This window comes from Neodiprion pinetum, chromosome 7 (assembly GCF_021155775.2).
Source record: "Neodiprion pinetum isolate iyNeoPine1 chromosome 7, iyNeoPine1.2, whole genome shotgun sequence".
Lineage (NCBI taxonomy): Eukaryota > Metazoa > Arthropoda > Insecta > Hymenoptera > Diprionidae > Neodiprion > Neodiprion pinetum.
This window is the reverse complement of record NC_060238.1, coordinates 5,318,478-5,332,873: the sequence shown is the minus strand read 5'-3', so window position 1 is coordinate 5,332,873 and position 14,396 is coordinate 5,318,478. Positions and strand designations below refer to the sequence as shown.

The 14,396-nt window shown below is 35.4% G+C and overlaps 3 protein-coding genes across 9 annotated transcripts in view; 2 read left to right on the top strand and 1 right to left on the bottom strand.

The window, feature by feature from the left end:
* LOC124223415 (UDP-glycosyltransferase UGT5-like) overlaps window positions 1-6,603 on the top strand; it is a 32,994-nt gene extending 26,391 nt beyond the window's left edge. For 2 of the 4 annotated variants that reach the window (XM_046635352.2, XM_046635351.2), the window contains exons 2-7: window positions 2,013-2,244; window positions 3,001-3,304; window positions 3,885-4,167; window positions 4,479-4,701; window positions 5,190-5,431; window positions 5,924-6,603. In XM_046635352.2, the coding sequence (XP_046491308.1) occupies window positions 2,013-2,244; window positions 3,001-3,304; window positions 3,885-4,167; window positions 4,479-4,701; window positions 5,190-5,431; window positions 5,924-6,217 (1,578 nt within the window). In that variant the 3' untranslated portion in view covers window positions 6,218-6,603. Of the gene's footprint in view, window positions 1-878; window positions 1,151-2,012; window positions 2,245-3,000; window positions 3,305-3,884; window positions 4,168-4,478; window positions 4,702-5,189; window positions 5,432-5,923 lie in introns of those variants that run through there. The other 2 variants (XM_046635354.1, XM_046635350.2) reach the window with 2 other exon arrangements.
* Window positions 6,604-8,883: 2,280 nt separating this feature from the next.
* LOC124223416 (UDP-glycosyltransferase UGT5-like) lies at window positions 8,884-13,849 on the top strand. 4 transcript variants are annotated; one of them, XM_046635356.2, is made up of 8 exons: window positions 8,897-8,944; window positions 9,008-9,103; window positions 10,240-10,468; window positions 10,562-10,865; window positions 11,057-11,333; window positions 11,611-11,833; window positions 11,925-12,166; window positions 12,254-13,849. In XM_046635356.2, the coding sequence occupies exons 3-8, from the start codon at window positions 10,240-10,242 to the stop codon at window positions 12,509-12,511; spliced, it is 1,533 nt and encodes a 510-aa protein (XP_046491312.1). In that variant the 5' UTR covers window positions 8,897-8,944; window positions 9,008-9,103; the 3' UTR covers window positions 12,512-13,849. The 4 variants fall into 4 exon arrangements, with proteins under 4 accessions (XP_046491314.1, XP_046491312.1, XP_046491311.1 ...); XM_046635357.2 differs by having other exon boundaries at window positions 8,926-8,944; window positions 9,008-9,046; XM_046635358.2 differs by lacking the exon at window positions 9,008-9,103 and having other exon boundaries at window positions 8,884-8,944.
* Window positions 13,218-13,978, bottom strand: LOC124223418 (peroxynitrite isomerase THAP4). The gene is made up of 2 exons (XM_046635360.2): window positions 13,595-13,978; window positions 13,218-13,337 (listed from the first exon to the last, which is right to left on the bottom strand). The coding sequence occupies exons 1-2, from the start codon at window positions 13,976-13,978 to the stop codon at window positions 13,218-13,220; spliced, it is 504 nt and encodes a 167-aa protein (XP_046491316.1).
* Window positions 13,979-14,396: the final 418 nt, after the last annotated feature.

The following is a 14,396-nucleotide window of genomic DNA, read 5'->3' as shown; positions in this document are numbered from 1 at the left end:
CCACGATCTGTAGTAAGACGCGATTAAAATTCAGGTGAATATTTAATTTTTTATGAATGGATAGTTGGAAAATCTTTGTCATTCGCGTTTGATTTCAGCTGAAAATATAAAAAAAATAAAAAATTAAAATCTGTATAATGTTCTGAATAAATTGAGCTATCGCATAAACGTCAAATCAGAAGAACCTACCGACTAGATTTTAAATATAAAAAATGAAGCTACGACGTCGATGCTTATTAACTGAGGAAAGTTTCATTTGTTATAATAACTAGAAACATTTAGTAAAACAGGTATCGTTAAAAAAACTGTTTGAATATTGTTGGAATTACGAAAAACGAGGTACGCGTAACCATTTTGCGCTATTGTCGATCCTTTTTTGGTTATTGCAACGCAAAATCAGTTTGTGAGGTTCATTCTACTTTTTTAGTTAAATAAGGCTTCAACGTCAATTTATTCTTGCACAAGCATTAAATTTTCGCAACAGTTGCAAGAAAATCTAGCAACAGTGATCGTAATGAGAAAGAATAGTAACGGATACTAGACTTTCCGGTAACAGCTAGAAAACTAATTTTCAATTTCTACCTAGAACTATATTTTTCGATTGCGGTAAAAATGAAAATAGTTAAATACTGAGCGGTAACCGGAACTAAAAATTTCTCTCAGTATTGTTTGCAATTTCAGTATTTTGCATTTTCGATTTTTCCAATGAGATCTTCGCAGCATACGAATGTAATATCTGAAGCTCGGTCATTCATTGGCCACTTTATCTATTGCGCTGTTACATATATCCGTTTATCTCTGCTGTTGTTATTATCGTATACGGTACTCGATTCCAACAGAAACTCGGAGCGTGATTGGAGAATTTCTAAATAGGTATACTACAGCCGGAAAAAAATTACTGAACTCTAGTCTCAGTGATGCTCAGAGCTCTGGTTAATGAGCAGTGAATCCCTGACGAGGAATCAGATCAACGGTAAAAATTACATCACTCCACGCTGTAAATTTGATTAGTGTGAAGTGTGATCGTGAATTTTGCGTGATTCGATCATCCGGCAAGCCGCACGCCAAACTAAACGACATTCCGAATAGAAAAGAGATGCCAGTCTAGATAAATAAACACGAAATTCTCGCTATGTACAAGAATTCTTCGGTACGTAATGACTTCTAGATATCTTCTTCTGTCCCTGCGTCTTTATTCTATATTCTATTCTTTGAGGCTTTTTTTTTTGAACAAAATATTCTTGTTTACAGACTTTATACTCTGTAGTCAGAAAAATTCGTTAATTCTAAATGCTGAGTATTTCTTGCGGGATTATTTATCGTGTTGTTTGTTACAAAGATTTACACCCGTTATACGCCATACATATGATGTTCATCATCGCATTCTAAAATGTGGAATTTTTACAGCTCAATATTTGAAAAATCTTCGTGCGATTACAGAATCAATGCAACTGAATAATTTCCTCAATCTGAAAGAAAATTAGGAAATCGCAGACTTTAACTGCAAAAGCGCAATTTGTACTGTGAATAATTTTGAATCGATCATATGATTACTGAATCATTTTTAGAATTAGGAAAGCGTATCATTTTATCAATTTCAATTAGTTGAAGCTCATTGTGTTTTCACTCCTTTACTCATTCAGACTGATTATTTTATAGTCATAATATTTTTTGATTCGTCGATAGAGAACAAAATGTAGAAAGGTCAGATATAGATGAGACGTATAGAGAGCCATAAAATAGCATCATTAGATTGAATAATAACATGACCGAATTTGTACGATATTTTTTTTTATTACATCTTAACTTTTCTGTACTTCGATATTCCCTATTTTAAATATTGCCAAGAAAAGCGATTTAGGCGCTTTTCGAAATCCAATCTTCTGATCTCTCTATTCTCTAATCTTTTTAAATTTTTACGCTCATCAGCTATTTGCTAAATGCGTTAAAATCGAAACAATAATAACTTCTCAACTTGTTTTCCGAAATAACAATATTCCATCAATTTTCAGATGCACCTGCTCGCAGCATGCGTGCTTCTCTCACTTGCAGGGCAAGAAGTACTCGGCGCCCGTATTCTAGGACTTTTTCCTGTCGCGATAAAATCTCATCTCGCCGTAACTTCGCCCCTTATGCATGCCCTGGCTAAAAAAGGCCACGATGTTACGATGTTTGTGCCGTTCAACACCGGCTTCAACGCCTCGAATTACAGAGAGATCTCATGGAACGCCGTTCCGATGACCAGTGAGTACGACACTTCAACTACTGTTCATATTTTTTTTTTACAACTTTGCACAGTGCAGTTACAAGTAGGTTACATATAAAAACGTTCCCTTAATTAGTTTATTACATTAAATACTTCCTGAACGAATATTTCATTATTCAAGATTCACCAATAAGTAAACAAAAAGTTTATTCGTATCACATCGTGAATTTCTGTATACCGAATCTAAACGTGGGAGTCATCTTGGCGCCTGCAGATAGACAACCGGACCTACAATTCACTAACTCCGAATCGAAATTGTAACGCCCGGTTGCTGATCTGCAGGCGCCGAAGTACGTGCGCCTGACGCACTGAAAAAGGCAACCGGAATTACTATCAGTCACATTCAGGTTGAGCATCGCATCTCAATCGTCATTTATTATTTATCAAATTCAAAGTCCACGGGATGCGGTTCTCAACCTGAAAATGACGGATAGTAATTCCGGTTGCCTTTCTCAGTGCGTCAGGCGCACGGAGTGTTATAAATCACATCTGGAGTAAATTCGGCAACCATATAGAATAGATCATTTAAGTCAGTAAATAAAATTATTTCATTTGGTGCAGGTTGAGTAAAAAATAATTAAACACGTGCCCTAAAAAACAATGATAAGTGTTTTAAAAATGATATAAGAAAGCACACTGTTGAGATCAAAGTAATACGAAAGCTCGAAAATATTGCAAATTTATTTATAAGATAGATGTTAGAATAGTTTTGTTATTAATAAAATTAATTAAAGATCAGATGAACGTCCTGGACTACGCGAGGGTAAACATCCTGTTGAAGCCATTCGGGTTCTTTTTCATGGGAATTTCGACAACGGAAGCGATTTTGGAAACACCCGAGGCAAAAGCACTGTGGGAATCGGATGAAAAATTCGATATAATAGTTACGGAGCACTTTGTTAACGACGCTTTGTTCGCCTACGTTCACAAATTCAAATGTCCTGTCGTTCTGATAAGCACATTCGGAACAACCTCGACGATAAATTCGATATTCGGTAATCCGGCACCGTGGAGTTACGTACCCAGCGAATTTCTATTGTGAGTCATGCATTTTTCTATTTTTCCAAAACCAACTTTTTCAATCTTCGAAAATTTCCTGAGGTATCGTGATTTTCTGAAGTTACTGCACGCTCAGAAAACTTTCCAGTTGTGGTCACTAAATAGAGTTCAAAAGTATTTTCTTTTTTAATTATCATTATCATAACCGAAAAATAAGTTCTGGGTGGAAAATAAAAATGAATTTTGTGACTGAAAGAGAAAAGATGTGGCTTGCGTTACTGTTATTTTTTATTATGCTTCCTGGTTAAATGTTTTCTCGTATTTATACGTGCGACCGGTAATTTCATACTCGTGAAAAAGATTTGGTAATCCAAACAAAGAGACTTAACGTTGCGATAACCGGAAAATGTAATGTTGCCAACTATGATCAGACTAAATAGCTACTTGTTGTAAAATTTGTTGTTATAGTCTAAAGAGATTCAAATTGATATTGTGATAATATCCGTTTTACCAGAATTTTCAAGTAACTGTAAAAAAATGGAATTTTTCTGAGTACGCTTTTACAACCAGCGATAAGTTCTGTAATTTAATTGTTTTGTTTTCTACGTATAATTTCCAGATTCTCCGATAGAATGACTTTCGCGCAAAGGCTTCAGAACACTCTGGTGTATATTTACGGCGAGCTTGTCCGTAAATTTTTCTACATCCCACGACAGCAGGCATTAGTAGAAAAATACTTGTCTGGTCCCGATGAGAAAATTCCACCGTTGGATGAGATTTCGAGGAGCGCGGATTTCATTCTGATAAATTCACACCCCGCATTTTCCACCCCACGGTCTTACATGCCGAACATGAAAAACGTCGCCGGAATGCATCTAAAACCAGCTAAACCGCTGTCTGTGGTAAGTCCACGAATCAATTTTCTCTATCCCTACAAGAAGTATGAAAATGAAATTCCATTTCTCATAGTTACCAGAAAATTTTCGTGTAATAAACATCCCCAAATTAACGGTTCGAATATATCATTGGAATATCAAAAAAATGTGATATGCGGGGTAACGATTTTTGTTAATGTGATACATTTGAGTTGCCTAAACTAAATTTTATGCTTATAAATAAAATTACTTCAAGCCTTATACGTAGTAACAACAACTATAAATTTATCTCTGTGCTTCAAACGATTTTTTTAACCTCTTTTAAACATCGTTCACAGGACTTGCAACGATACTTTGACTCCTCGAAAAACGGTGTAATTCTCTTCAGTCTTGGATCAGCAATGAAGAGCGTGCATATACCGGAAAAGCCTCTTCGCGCACTACAGGGAGCTTTTCAACGTCTGCCTTACGATGTTCTTTGGAAATGGGAAAACGATACAATGACCAACAAACCGACCAACGTTCGCATAGGGAAATGGCTACCACAGAATGATATACTAAGTTATTACATATTACCTGTACAATCTTAGGTATAAAATGGCGGAAAAACTTACGTGTGGATAAAAGAAAGGAGAGAAAAAAAAACACTCGACTAGGGTATTAGATGAAGATTAGTTTCAAGTAAGAATGTAGACTTTAGTATTTTTGAACGTTGATCAGAATTTTGATTCGCAAGATTTCACCTATTTTCTTTGATTATATTTTTTTCGGTGTAAGATCAATCAAGTATTGTCTCTCATGACGTCGATTTTTTTTTTCGGTTGTATTAGACTTTATAATAATTTTTTTTCTTAGGTTTGTGAACCATACCACTTCTTATTTCGTTGAAACTTTCCGAGTTACTCTTTTTCATTCTGAACATATGCAAATATTTTGATTGCGTGAAATCTTTTTCATACGTAAAAGTTTTTTCGACGGGTGATTTTGTTCGGAATTCCTTAAAAATGCACTGGTTAACTATATGGGAAAAATCTTGTAAACGTTTTCAGCGCACCCCAATTTGAAATTGTTCCTGACTCACGGCGGCATATCGAGTATGATGGAAACTGTTTATCACGGAGTGCCGATTGTCGGTATACCGATACTTGGGGATCAACAGCGAAACTTAATCTGCGCTAGGGAAAAGGGATTTTCCGAAATGATGGAATTGATGGAAATGACGGAAGACGAAATTTACGAAAATATTATGAAGGTTGCGAACGATCCGAAGTACCGGGAAAACGTGAAGAAGGTATGAAAATTAGTCGGTGCCCAAAAAGTAAAAAAAAAAAAACGATCTAGGTATTTCAATACGAACCTATAATATTGAAGAAAAAGAAATCTGAAAGAGAAAATTATTGGATTGAAATCAACGTTTAATGGAAACAAGTCAAATTTTCTCTTTTACAAACTTCAGTTCGTACTGAAATAAAATCTTTTTGTTTCAAACAAATTTAGAAGAACGTTATTATTTTTATTTTTTATTTTTAGTATATAATAAAAGATCATGGAACAGAACTGCAGACAAAAATTTTGATGTTGAAATTACCGAATATGACGGGAGAAGTGTTTTGTCGATTAAAATAACTGTTGTTGTTTCACTTAATAACCGAAATTGCTGTTCGGGTAATATGTTTGAAGATGAAATTAAAATTTGTTTGTTTAAAAAAACATTTCTTCGCTATATTTGGTTAATTCAATGGATGCTTTCTCTGCGCGTGTAACTAAAACATCTATTTTTCAGGTATCCGCCTACTGGAAGGATGAAATGAACAACCCTCTAGATGAGGCTGTTCATTGGGTGGAATATGTCGTTAGACATGGCGGCGGGAAGCATTTGAAATCAGTTGCAACTGAGCAAAGCTTTGTTCAGTACTTTCTGCTAGACGTGGTATTCACAATAATGGTATTGCTGATATTGGGCTTCATTCTAATACGCGCAGCGTGTAGATTGCTTGTATGCAGACGATCTAGTCCCACGAAAAGCTCGAAGAAAGACCAACTCGTAACGAGGAAAGCTCAAAAAAAGACCAACTAGTACCGAGAAAAGCTCAAAAAAGTACCAGCCAGTATCAATGAGAGCTCAAACAGGACTAACCAGTACCAATACAAGTTGTAAATAACCAAATAGTACCAATAAACGATGAAATGAAATCAACTAGTACCAACTTAAGCACGGAAAGAGATCAACTAGGAACGAGAAAAGCTCTAAAACAAACCAACCGTTACCGATAAAAGTGCAAAAACGATGAACTACTCGCAAAAACAGTCCGAAAATACTGACTAGTTCTGGCAAAATTGCGCAACTTGAAGAACCACGTTGCTGTTATGACAAACTAACGACTGTAACTTCGATTTATTGAGACATTAGATTCTTTAATACCTGTAGATAATACAAAAATAAATTATATTTTACTTCATGAATGATGCCATATTTATTCAAACCAGGAACTAATAGAACATGTTGTTCTGTGTAATTCGATCGGCAAAAAGCTAATGATTTCAGTAAATTTAAGTCTCACTCACTGAAATTGACTATGAAATAAATATCCTGGACTTTGTTGATAATGTTAAATTCTCATAACTCACAGCTTTTTTTTTCATGTTGCCGGAATTGAAAATCGAAACCATCCGACAAGGGGTAAAAACATCAGAATCGAATCAAAAACACCAAAGTTTATACATTTCAAATGTTCTAATTATAATTAGTATACCAATCTCGCTGTATTTGTATAATGATTGGTTTCAACGATACGATAGACCTTTATAATTCTGAATATAATTCAGCTAATGTAAATGGAAACTCGATCGTCGATGCAAATTATATCACGATGAAATAATTTGAAAGAGTACTTACAGGAGATATGACACAAGAAGTTACAAAAATGCGCTGTTAAGCACAACCAATTTTCCATCATCTGAAGTTATAATTCGAGTGGTCCATCACTCAGATTCGGCAATAAAATTGACATTCCACATCGCCCAAGGCATATTATGGCTTAAGGCTCAAACGATTGTTTGAAGAAATATTTTTCGCGTAAATGAACACCGCAGGCTGGTTCAATGAAACAGGACATTTTAAAATACCAATTTGAACGAATAGAAAGACGACACCATGCCAAGGCTCAGTTTTTCTTGATGCTCTAATCGAAAAAGGTTTAGTGAACCACTCGACAGTGTGTGAAATTAAGCTACGGACGTGAATCTACAAACGCACACGCTGGAAAGTGCTTGAGATTTGGATCGAACCATCATCTATAAGAGGCACAAAAACAGGTAGAGTACGATTACTCGATACAGGAAAGCTTGACGATATTAAACGAAGTCATCCTGGTTACTTTTTGGCCCGCTTTCACTGTTATTTATTGCTGAAATTAATATTATACCACGGATAAAGCCAGAATTTTTTGTTATTAAATCTGTCAAGTGATTCATCAACTACAGATGAATAGGTGAAAAAGTGGAAAACAAATTCTGACTATAAACGATATAAATTTTGAATGATTAATCGGTGTTCCAGAATTGAAAGATTAATTCACCAAATGTAAATGCAGAAATAAAATGAAACCCTTTTCAGCATCAAGTAATTTTATTCATTCCTTATTGTAATTCATGCTTGAAGTTTTGATACCTTTTCATTTTATCTCATGATGATTAACGTGACATTTTTCCGACGATTTCAATTCACAAGCAGAATTGACAATTGTCTACCAGAGTAAAAGCGACGTTTATTAAATCCGGGTTACATTTTCAAAACGCGAACTTCTCAAGAAGAATTCATATTTTGAGCTCAAATTCTTAGGATGTAATTTCTTCTCAATGTCAAAATAATTGCCAACACGAGAAAAAAAAAAATTGGAAATAAAATAAAATTCAACTTTTGACCATTTTTGAACTTGTTAAAATTCTTGAGGAAACCGTAAAAATGTTTGAATTGACCTAAAATTCGGGAAGCGTTTACTCTATGTAAAAAAACTAACAAGTTTGCAAACGACACTGTAAACGAGTCATCCTAGTGTTCATGTCCGAAATCAAGACGTCAATCATTCCTCACGCTGTTTTTGACATAAGACACTCTACTGCCAACTAAAAGGTTCAGGGTTAAAACTTGGAAGGTTCATCATTTCGAGTGGGCGAAATTTGAAACATGCGAAAGTAAAATAACGAAAGATAAATTTTTCGAAGTATCGAGTCACGGATTAGTAGTCATTCTAATCAGTGACACTTTCGGAAATCAAAATTTCGAACAATTTATCTTTCGTCATTTTATTTTCGCATGTTTGAAATTTCGATACATCAGCCATTCGAAATATCGACCCTTCCAAGTTTTGATCCCGACCCAATTGAAACATTCCAGAGTGTCAAATTTGTGAAAATATTGACATTGATTCGAAAGGTATAATGAAAATGGTTCGACGATTAGTATTCCTTTTTACACATAAGATTCAGGAACGATTTCTATCATCTCTGCACCGATAATTTCTGTAGCAGTATAGATATTCATGGCTTTCCTACGTCGTAGAATAAAGGTATGTAATAATTGAACAATGGTTAGCACATAAATAACATATCGGAAGAGAATTTTAAACTATCAAATCTAGGTAGACTAAAAAGTTGCGGATTCACCGCAGAGATTATTGTGCAACTAGTAATCGTTATCTTGTGAAACGCTGTGACTGATTACTAGAGCTGAGATCTTGTAAAGACGATTTATTGCCGTGGATAACAGTTTAACGTAGTTAGTCTACGATTGCGACTGTGCAATGTGAGTTATACAATTTCTATATGAATTATTTGAAATGAGGAGTGTACTATAAAGAAAGTTCAGTTTTCAGATCAAGGAATAAACAGTGCAATCAGATTATTGGTGAGAATCGTTGCAAGTGTGAATTTTAATACTCAGGCTTCACAGTGATCGAACCAGGTAATTTTAGGGGAAATTGGGGAAAGCTTTGTGAAAATAGTATTAGGGGGTATCAGGGTTCCATTATTTTTTCGTAGTACTGACCAGGCAGAGAAAAATGAGGTACACACTAACGTGTCCGGCATTTTGGTCATTTTGGAATGTTTTCGATTGCACCCCAAAAAACATGTTCAAGTTAAAGAAAAAAATACGCCCTGTGAATAAATTTCCGGATAAAATTAACAAGTCCTGGGGGGCGATTTAAATTTTGAATGTAAAGTACACTGAAATTTTCGATGTATTTCAATTTTTCAATTTTTCTTTTCTTTTTTTCATAAACTGATATGGACTGAACAACTCAATTCGATACTTGAGAACAATGTTTATATTTCAAACTGAATGTAAGAACCGAATAATTTGGGATAAGTGCACGGTTTTGTGGAATATAAGAGAAATCTGAGATTCAATATAGTTTTTTTTTTATATCGTTTCTATGACAGGTTGGAAACATAAACATTGTTCTCAAGTATGAGAAGATTTTTTTAATTCATTCGAGTTTATGAAAAGAAAAATATCTGACTGGCAAAAATAGAGGGGGTTTACTTTTTGGGAGATAGGGGACTCACTACGTAGCCTGACGCTTGCTCCAATTTCTAAATATCTTTTCAATCGACGGATGAAAAAGGAGATGAAAATCAATTATCAATTGTTCAATTCTCTTGAGGTTTGTTTTATTCAAACTTGTGTTGATCGAGCTTTTACTAGAAACAACTAATAGGAAACATGTTTTGCGGCACAGATAATATCTCGAAACATATCGCAGAGCGAAGTGGTTGATATTATTGTCCAGAATAATGCTTTCTATTAATTGATTGTAGAGGAAAAAATATGTGAATGAAGATCGATCTACATACTTCCGAATAAAACAAACCCTAATCGGATTGAGTTGTTGCTCGTTGAGAGATGTATTCTGAAACTTCAGCCTCTTCTTCAGCCGTCTAACCATGTAAATTATCCCCATGAATCGTTGAACTGTATGAATTATCCCCCTTTTGCGTCAGCAGCATTTTCTCCACTACCATGAGGCACGTCAATCCAGTATCGAAGCTTGACATCGTCTTAGCCGATCTAACGACAACGTAATATGTGGTTTTCAGATGAATCTTATCGCAACATGCTTCGTTCTCGGCCTTGCCGGGGGGGGAGAAGGTGCCCGTATTTTGGGACTTTTTCCTATCCCTGGAAAATCTCATCTCTCGGTAACTTCGCCCCTGATGCATGCCCTTGCAAAAAAAGGACATGACGTTACGGTGTTTGTGCCGTTTCATACAGGCTTCAACGCATCAAATTACAGAGAGATCACGTACGACTCCATTCCTTTAGACAGTTAGTATAAAAATATTTTCAGTGAAAAGTAAGGGTAAAGGACAAAACACGTATGATTAGTGAAAATAAATAATCCTCTTTTCTATTTCAAAGAACATGGGAACATCATGGATTACTTGAAGATGAATATATTCTTGGCACATATTTTCCTTTACTACATAGGAACCTTAACCACGGAAATGGCTTTGAATACAACTGGAGCTCAAGCTCTGATAAAGTCAGAAGAGAAGTTCGATATTATCGTGATGGAGCAATTCTTCAATGAGGCTTTCCTCGCCTATGTCCATAAGTTCAAATGTCCCTTTGTCTTAATCAGCGCATTTGGACCCACAGCTACAATCAATGGAATCTTTGGAAATTCAGCACCATACAGCTATGTGCCGTCTGAATTTTTACCGTGAGTTTTTTTCACATGAATAATAGAAGTTCGATGACACAATGTAAATTGCAATAAAGAGAACATCGTCTACTCGATTACTTCTCAATTATTCAATGATGAAAACTGACATATCAAGTTCTACAAGTTAACGGTAAGTAAGATACAACATTAATCAGACATGTGAACTTTCGTCTCTTTGTATATTCCAGATTTGGAGACAGAATGACGTTTTTTGAAAGACTTGAAAACACCATCGCGAATTTATATTTTGACGGTAGTAGAAAATATTACTACATGCCCCAACAGCAGGCACTCGCAAACAAATATTTATCAGATACTGGAGTTCCGTCATTAGAAGAAATCGAGAGCCAAGCGGATTTAATTCTCCTGAATTCTCACCACATATTTTCTACCCCACGGCCATATATGGAAAATATGAAAAACGTCGCCGGAATGCACCTTAAGCCATCAAAACCGCTGCCTTTGGTACGTCATTTAAAATAGCTGGTTTTATCAGGGAACTGAAACAAGTACTGATAAAAGACTTCTGACTCAAAATTATGGCAATTACCAAAGTGTCTCAAATGCATTACAGCTTCTATCGTAAGTTACAATGTTCAAGGTTTTTTCAATGCACATCGAGTTTAGTAAAAGACTGAATCGACAGTGAGTGGTGAATAGAAGTTATATGATATTGATTTGTAAAACAAAATGACGAAGCTCGGCGAGTTCTACTGATAATGAGTTTCGAAATTATTTCCAGGACTTGCAACAATACATGAACTCCTCGAAAAACGGAGTGATTCTGTTTAGCTTGGGCTCGGCAATGCAAAGTATACTTATGCCAGATGACAAGATCAAGGCACTAAAGGGAGCTTTCGAAAGACTTCCTTACGACGTTTTGTGGAAATGGGAAAATGACACCATGGAGAACAAGCCGAAAAACGTTCGGATAGGAAAATGGCTTCCGCAAAGTGACATACTCAGTAAGGAAAAATATGATAAGTGTACCGAAGACGTGAATCACCAAGATTGAGCGCGAGCACGTATTAATGGAAAATTGATACACTTTATTAGCGCATCCCAATCTCAAGCTCTTTATTACTCACGGCGGGATATCGAGTTTAATGGAAACGGTTTACCATGAAGTACCCATCGTTGGTATACCTCTCTTCGGAGATCAAAGGCGCAACATTAAAATTGCAGAGTCAAAAGGATACGCCGATTTTGTGGATTTTCTAACTTTGACAGAAAACCAAGTCTACAATGCCGTAATGAATGTTGCAACAAATCCAAAATACCGAGATAACGTGAAAAAGGTGGTTAACATGTAACATGTAACTGTTGTAAGCTTGGCTACGTATTGCCTCTAACCAATTTCAAAAACTGTCCGTTTTTATTTTCAGGTATCAGCCTACTGGAAGGGTGAAATGAATCATCCTTTGGATGTAGCTGTGCATTGGGTAGAATACGTTCTCAAAAACGGAGGCGCGAAGCTCCTTAAAGCAACTGTAACTGAGCAAAATTTCATCCAGTATTTTTTGCTCGATGTAGGATTTGCAATCTTGCTATTACTGATCTTGACGTGCATTTTAATACGCAAGACGTTCAGATTGTTGTGTAGAAAATCTAGGCCCAAGATGACCTCAAAAAAAAATAACTAGCTTCGGTATCTAATAATAACAAGCCAAAATAAAAATCAGACGAAATGCAGTGATATTTTTTGATTATCCATAGATGTATGAATTAATGAATAGACGGTGTAGATAACTTATAGTCCTCATTTCATACAAGTTCGATAATATATGTAATTATCAAACCAATATTGCTTATTATAACTCTTACGCCAGTGTTAGGCGATCTATCAAGTAAAGCAAGGTCGGTGATATAGATTACCGTTTTGCGAACCACGGATATTAAGTCAAGGTTATTCTTCATTGTGACAACACGTGTATGGCATGAATACACTAAAGGTGAGGAATTTGTTCTTTGATCTCACTGTCAGGAGATCACACTGGATTTTCAGCAACAGAATGCAAAATTCTTTACTCATGTTAAAACTGTCTGCAGAGTGAGTATTTTCTAATTATATTACATCGAGGAAGATAAGATGATTAAATTTCTGCCCAGCAGATGACAAATTTGTCAGAGTTCGTGATGACACAAATATGCGGTATCCAAGATAATAACGGTAAACTTTTCATAATTCCATCATTACATCCTAAATTATAAATATTTGCTTAATCAAAATATGTGATCTCAATACACCTGTACCTACATACTAAAAGAGTGAGTGATGTAAGCTTAATTATAAAATGACACGATTTAGTGTATGATGTTGTTACCTTTGTTTCAATCTGAAAGCTGAAGTTACTTTTCAGTCTTCTGGTAAACGGTACGAATATGCTCTGAGATTTCTCCTACATTTGTGGTGGCCATACGAATTGTCTGCTCTAGCATAGATCCAACCAGTCGAAATTCTCGTTCAGTCTATAACCATAAGTTAAAATGATTTAACGCATGGAAAATTTCAGAATCATCGTAGATGTTTCTGTGACTATAAACTATGATGGAATATGGCTATAAGAGATAAGACACTACAGAATATCATTTCCAACTAATACTACACATTCTAAACTGCTAATCAATGTTCCAAAAAATTTAATTTTTAGTCATATCAAATGAGTAATTTTGTCGTGCACATTTTTTCACTGCATCAAGGTAATTTGGGAATTGTTTGAAATTACCTTCAGAACCACAGGTTCTTTGCATCCCTCAGACATTCTGGAAACGTTTGTACTTTTCAATGTTATTTCAAAATCGTTGACGTGGCCTTCCTCGATTGTGGTCAAGCCGAAGTTATGTGCCAGAATAAGAGAAACTTTATTTGAACCAGGAATTATTTTTAAAAAACCAACTTCTCTGTGCATCGGCTTTTTCTTTTCCGAATGCCAGCTCTGACCCACATAGTTTAACATTGGCTGACCAATCGATGAGAAACTGATTTCCTCGCAAAATTTAAATGCTTTTATCGTTGGAAATTTGCCTTCTCCTGTATTCTCTGCTCTCCATGTACCTTCCAGCCAAGCTAGAGTTTTCAACGCTGGGTGCATCGGTTGATTGCAATCCATATCAGCTGTATTTTATGTGCCTATAGATTTATTACATGTATATACTTAGAATACAAAAATAGAATTTGATTCTGTCCAGTTAGTAAATAAATATCTCTGTGTACTATCCTAGAAAATAATTGTGTGGGCCTAGACTTGAAATGTAAGCTTTGTGACAAAAAACGAAACAATTTGAAATCAGAGTTGTTTCCCAGTGAAAATAAAATAACATTAACAATAACAAATGAATTGGAGTTCAGATGCGAACTGCTCAAAAATATGTGCAAAGGTTTCACTTTTGGAAATTTTCGAAACTATTTGTATCGACGAATACAAAAAAAGTGAAAGCAACGAATTTTGTTCATTACAGAGATAATATGTTCGATTTACTTTCTAACAAAACTTCGAAGTACTTTCAAATATTTCTTCGGCGTATAAA

Excerpts from the sequence above, each read along its gene's own strand:
- LOC124223416 (XM_046635358.2), top strand. The coding sequence starts at position 10,240 with ATGAATCTTATCGCAACATGCTTCGTTCTCGGCCTTGCCGGGGGGGGA. Across the intron at positions 10,469-10,561 it reads CGACTCCATTCCTTTAGACA|AACATGGGAACATCATGGAT; the intron begins GTTAGTATAAAA and ends TCTATTTCAAAG. Across the intron at positions 12,167-12,253 it reads ACCGAGATAACGTGAAAAAG|GTATCAGCCTACTGGAAGGG; the intron begins GTGGTTAACATG and ends TTTTATTTTCAG.
- LOC124223418 (XM_046635360.2), bottom strand. The coding sequence starts at position 13,978 with ATGGATTGCAATCAACCGATGCACCCAGCGTTGAAAACTCTAGCTTGG. Across the intron at positions 13,338-13,594 it reads AAGAACCTGTGGTTCTGAAG|ACTGAACGAGAATTTCGACT; the intron begins GTAATTTCAAAC and ends TTATGGTTATAG.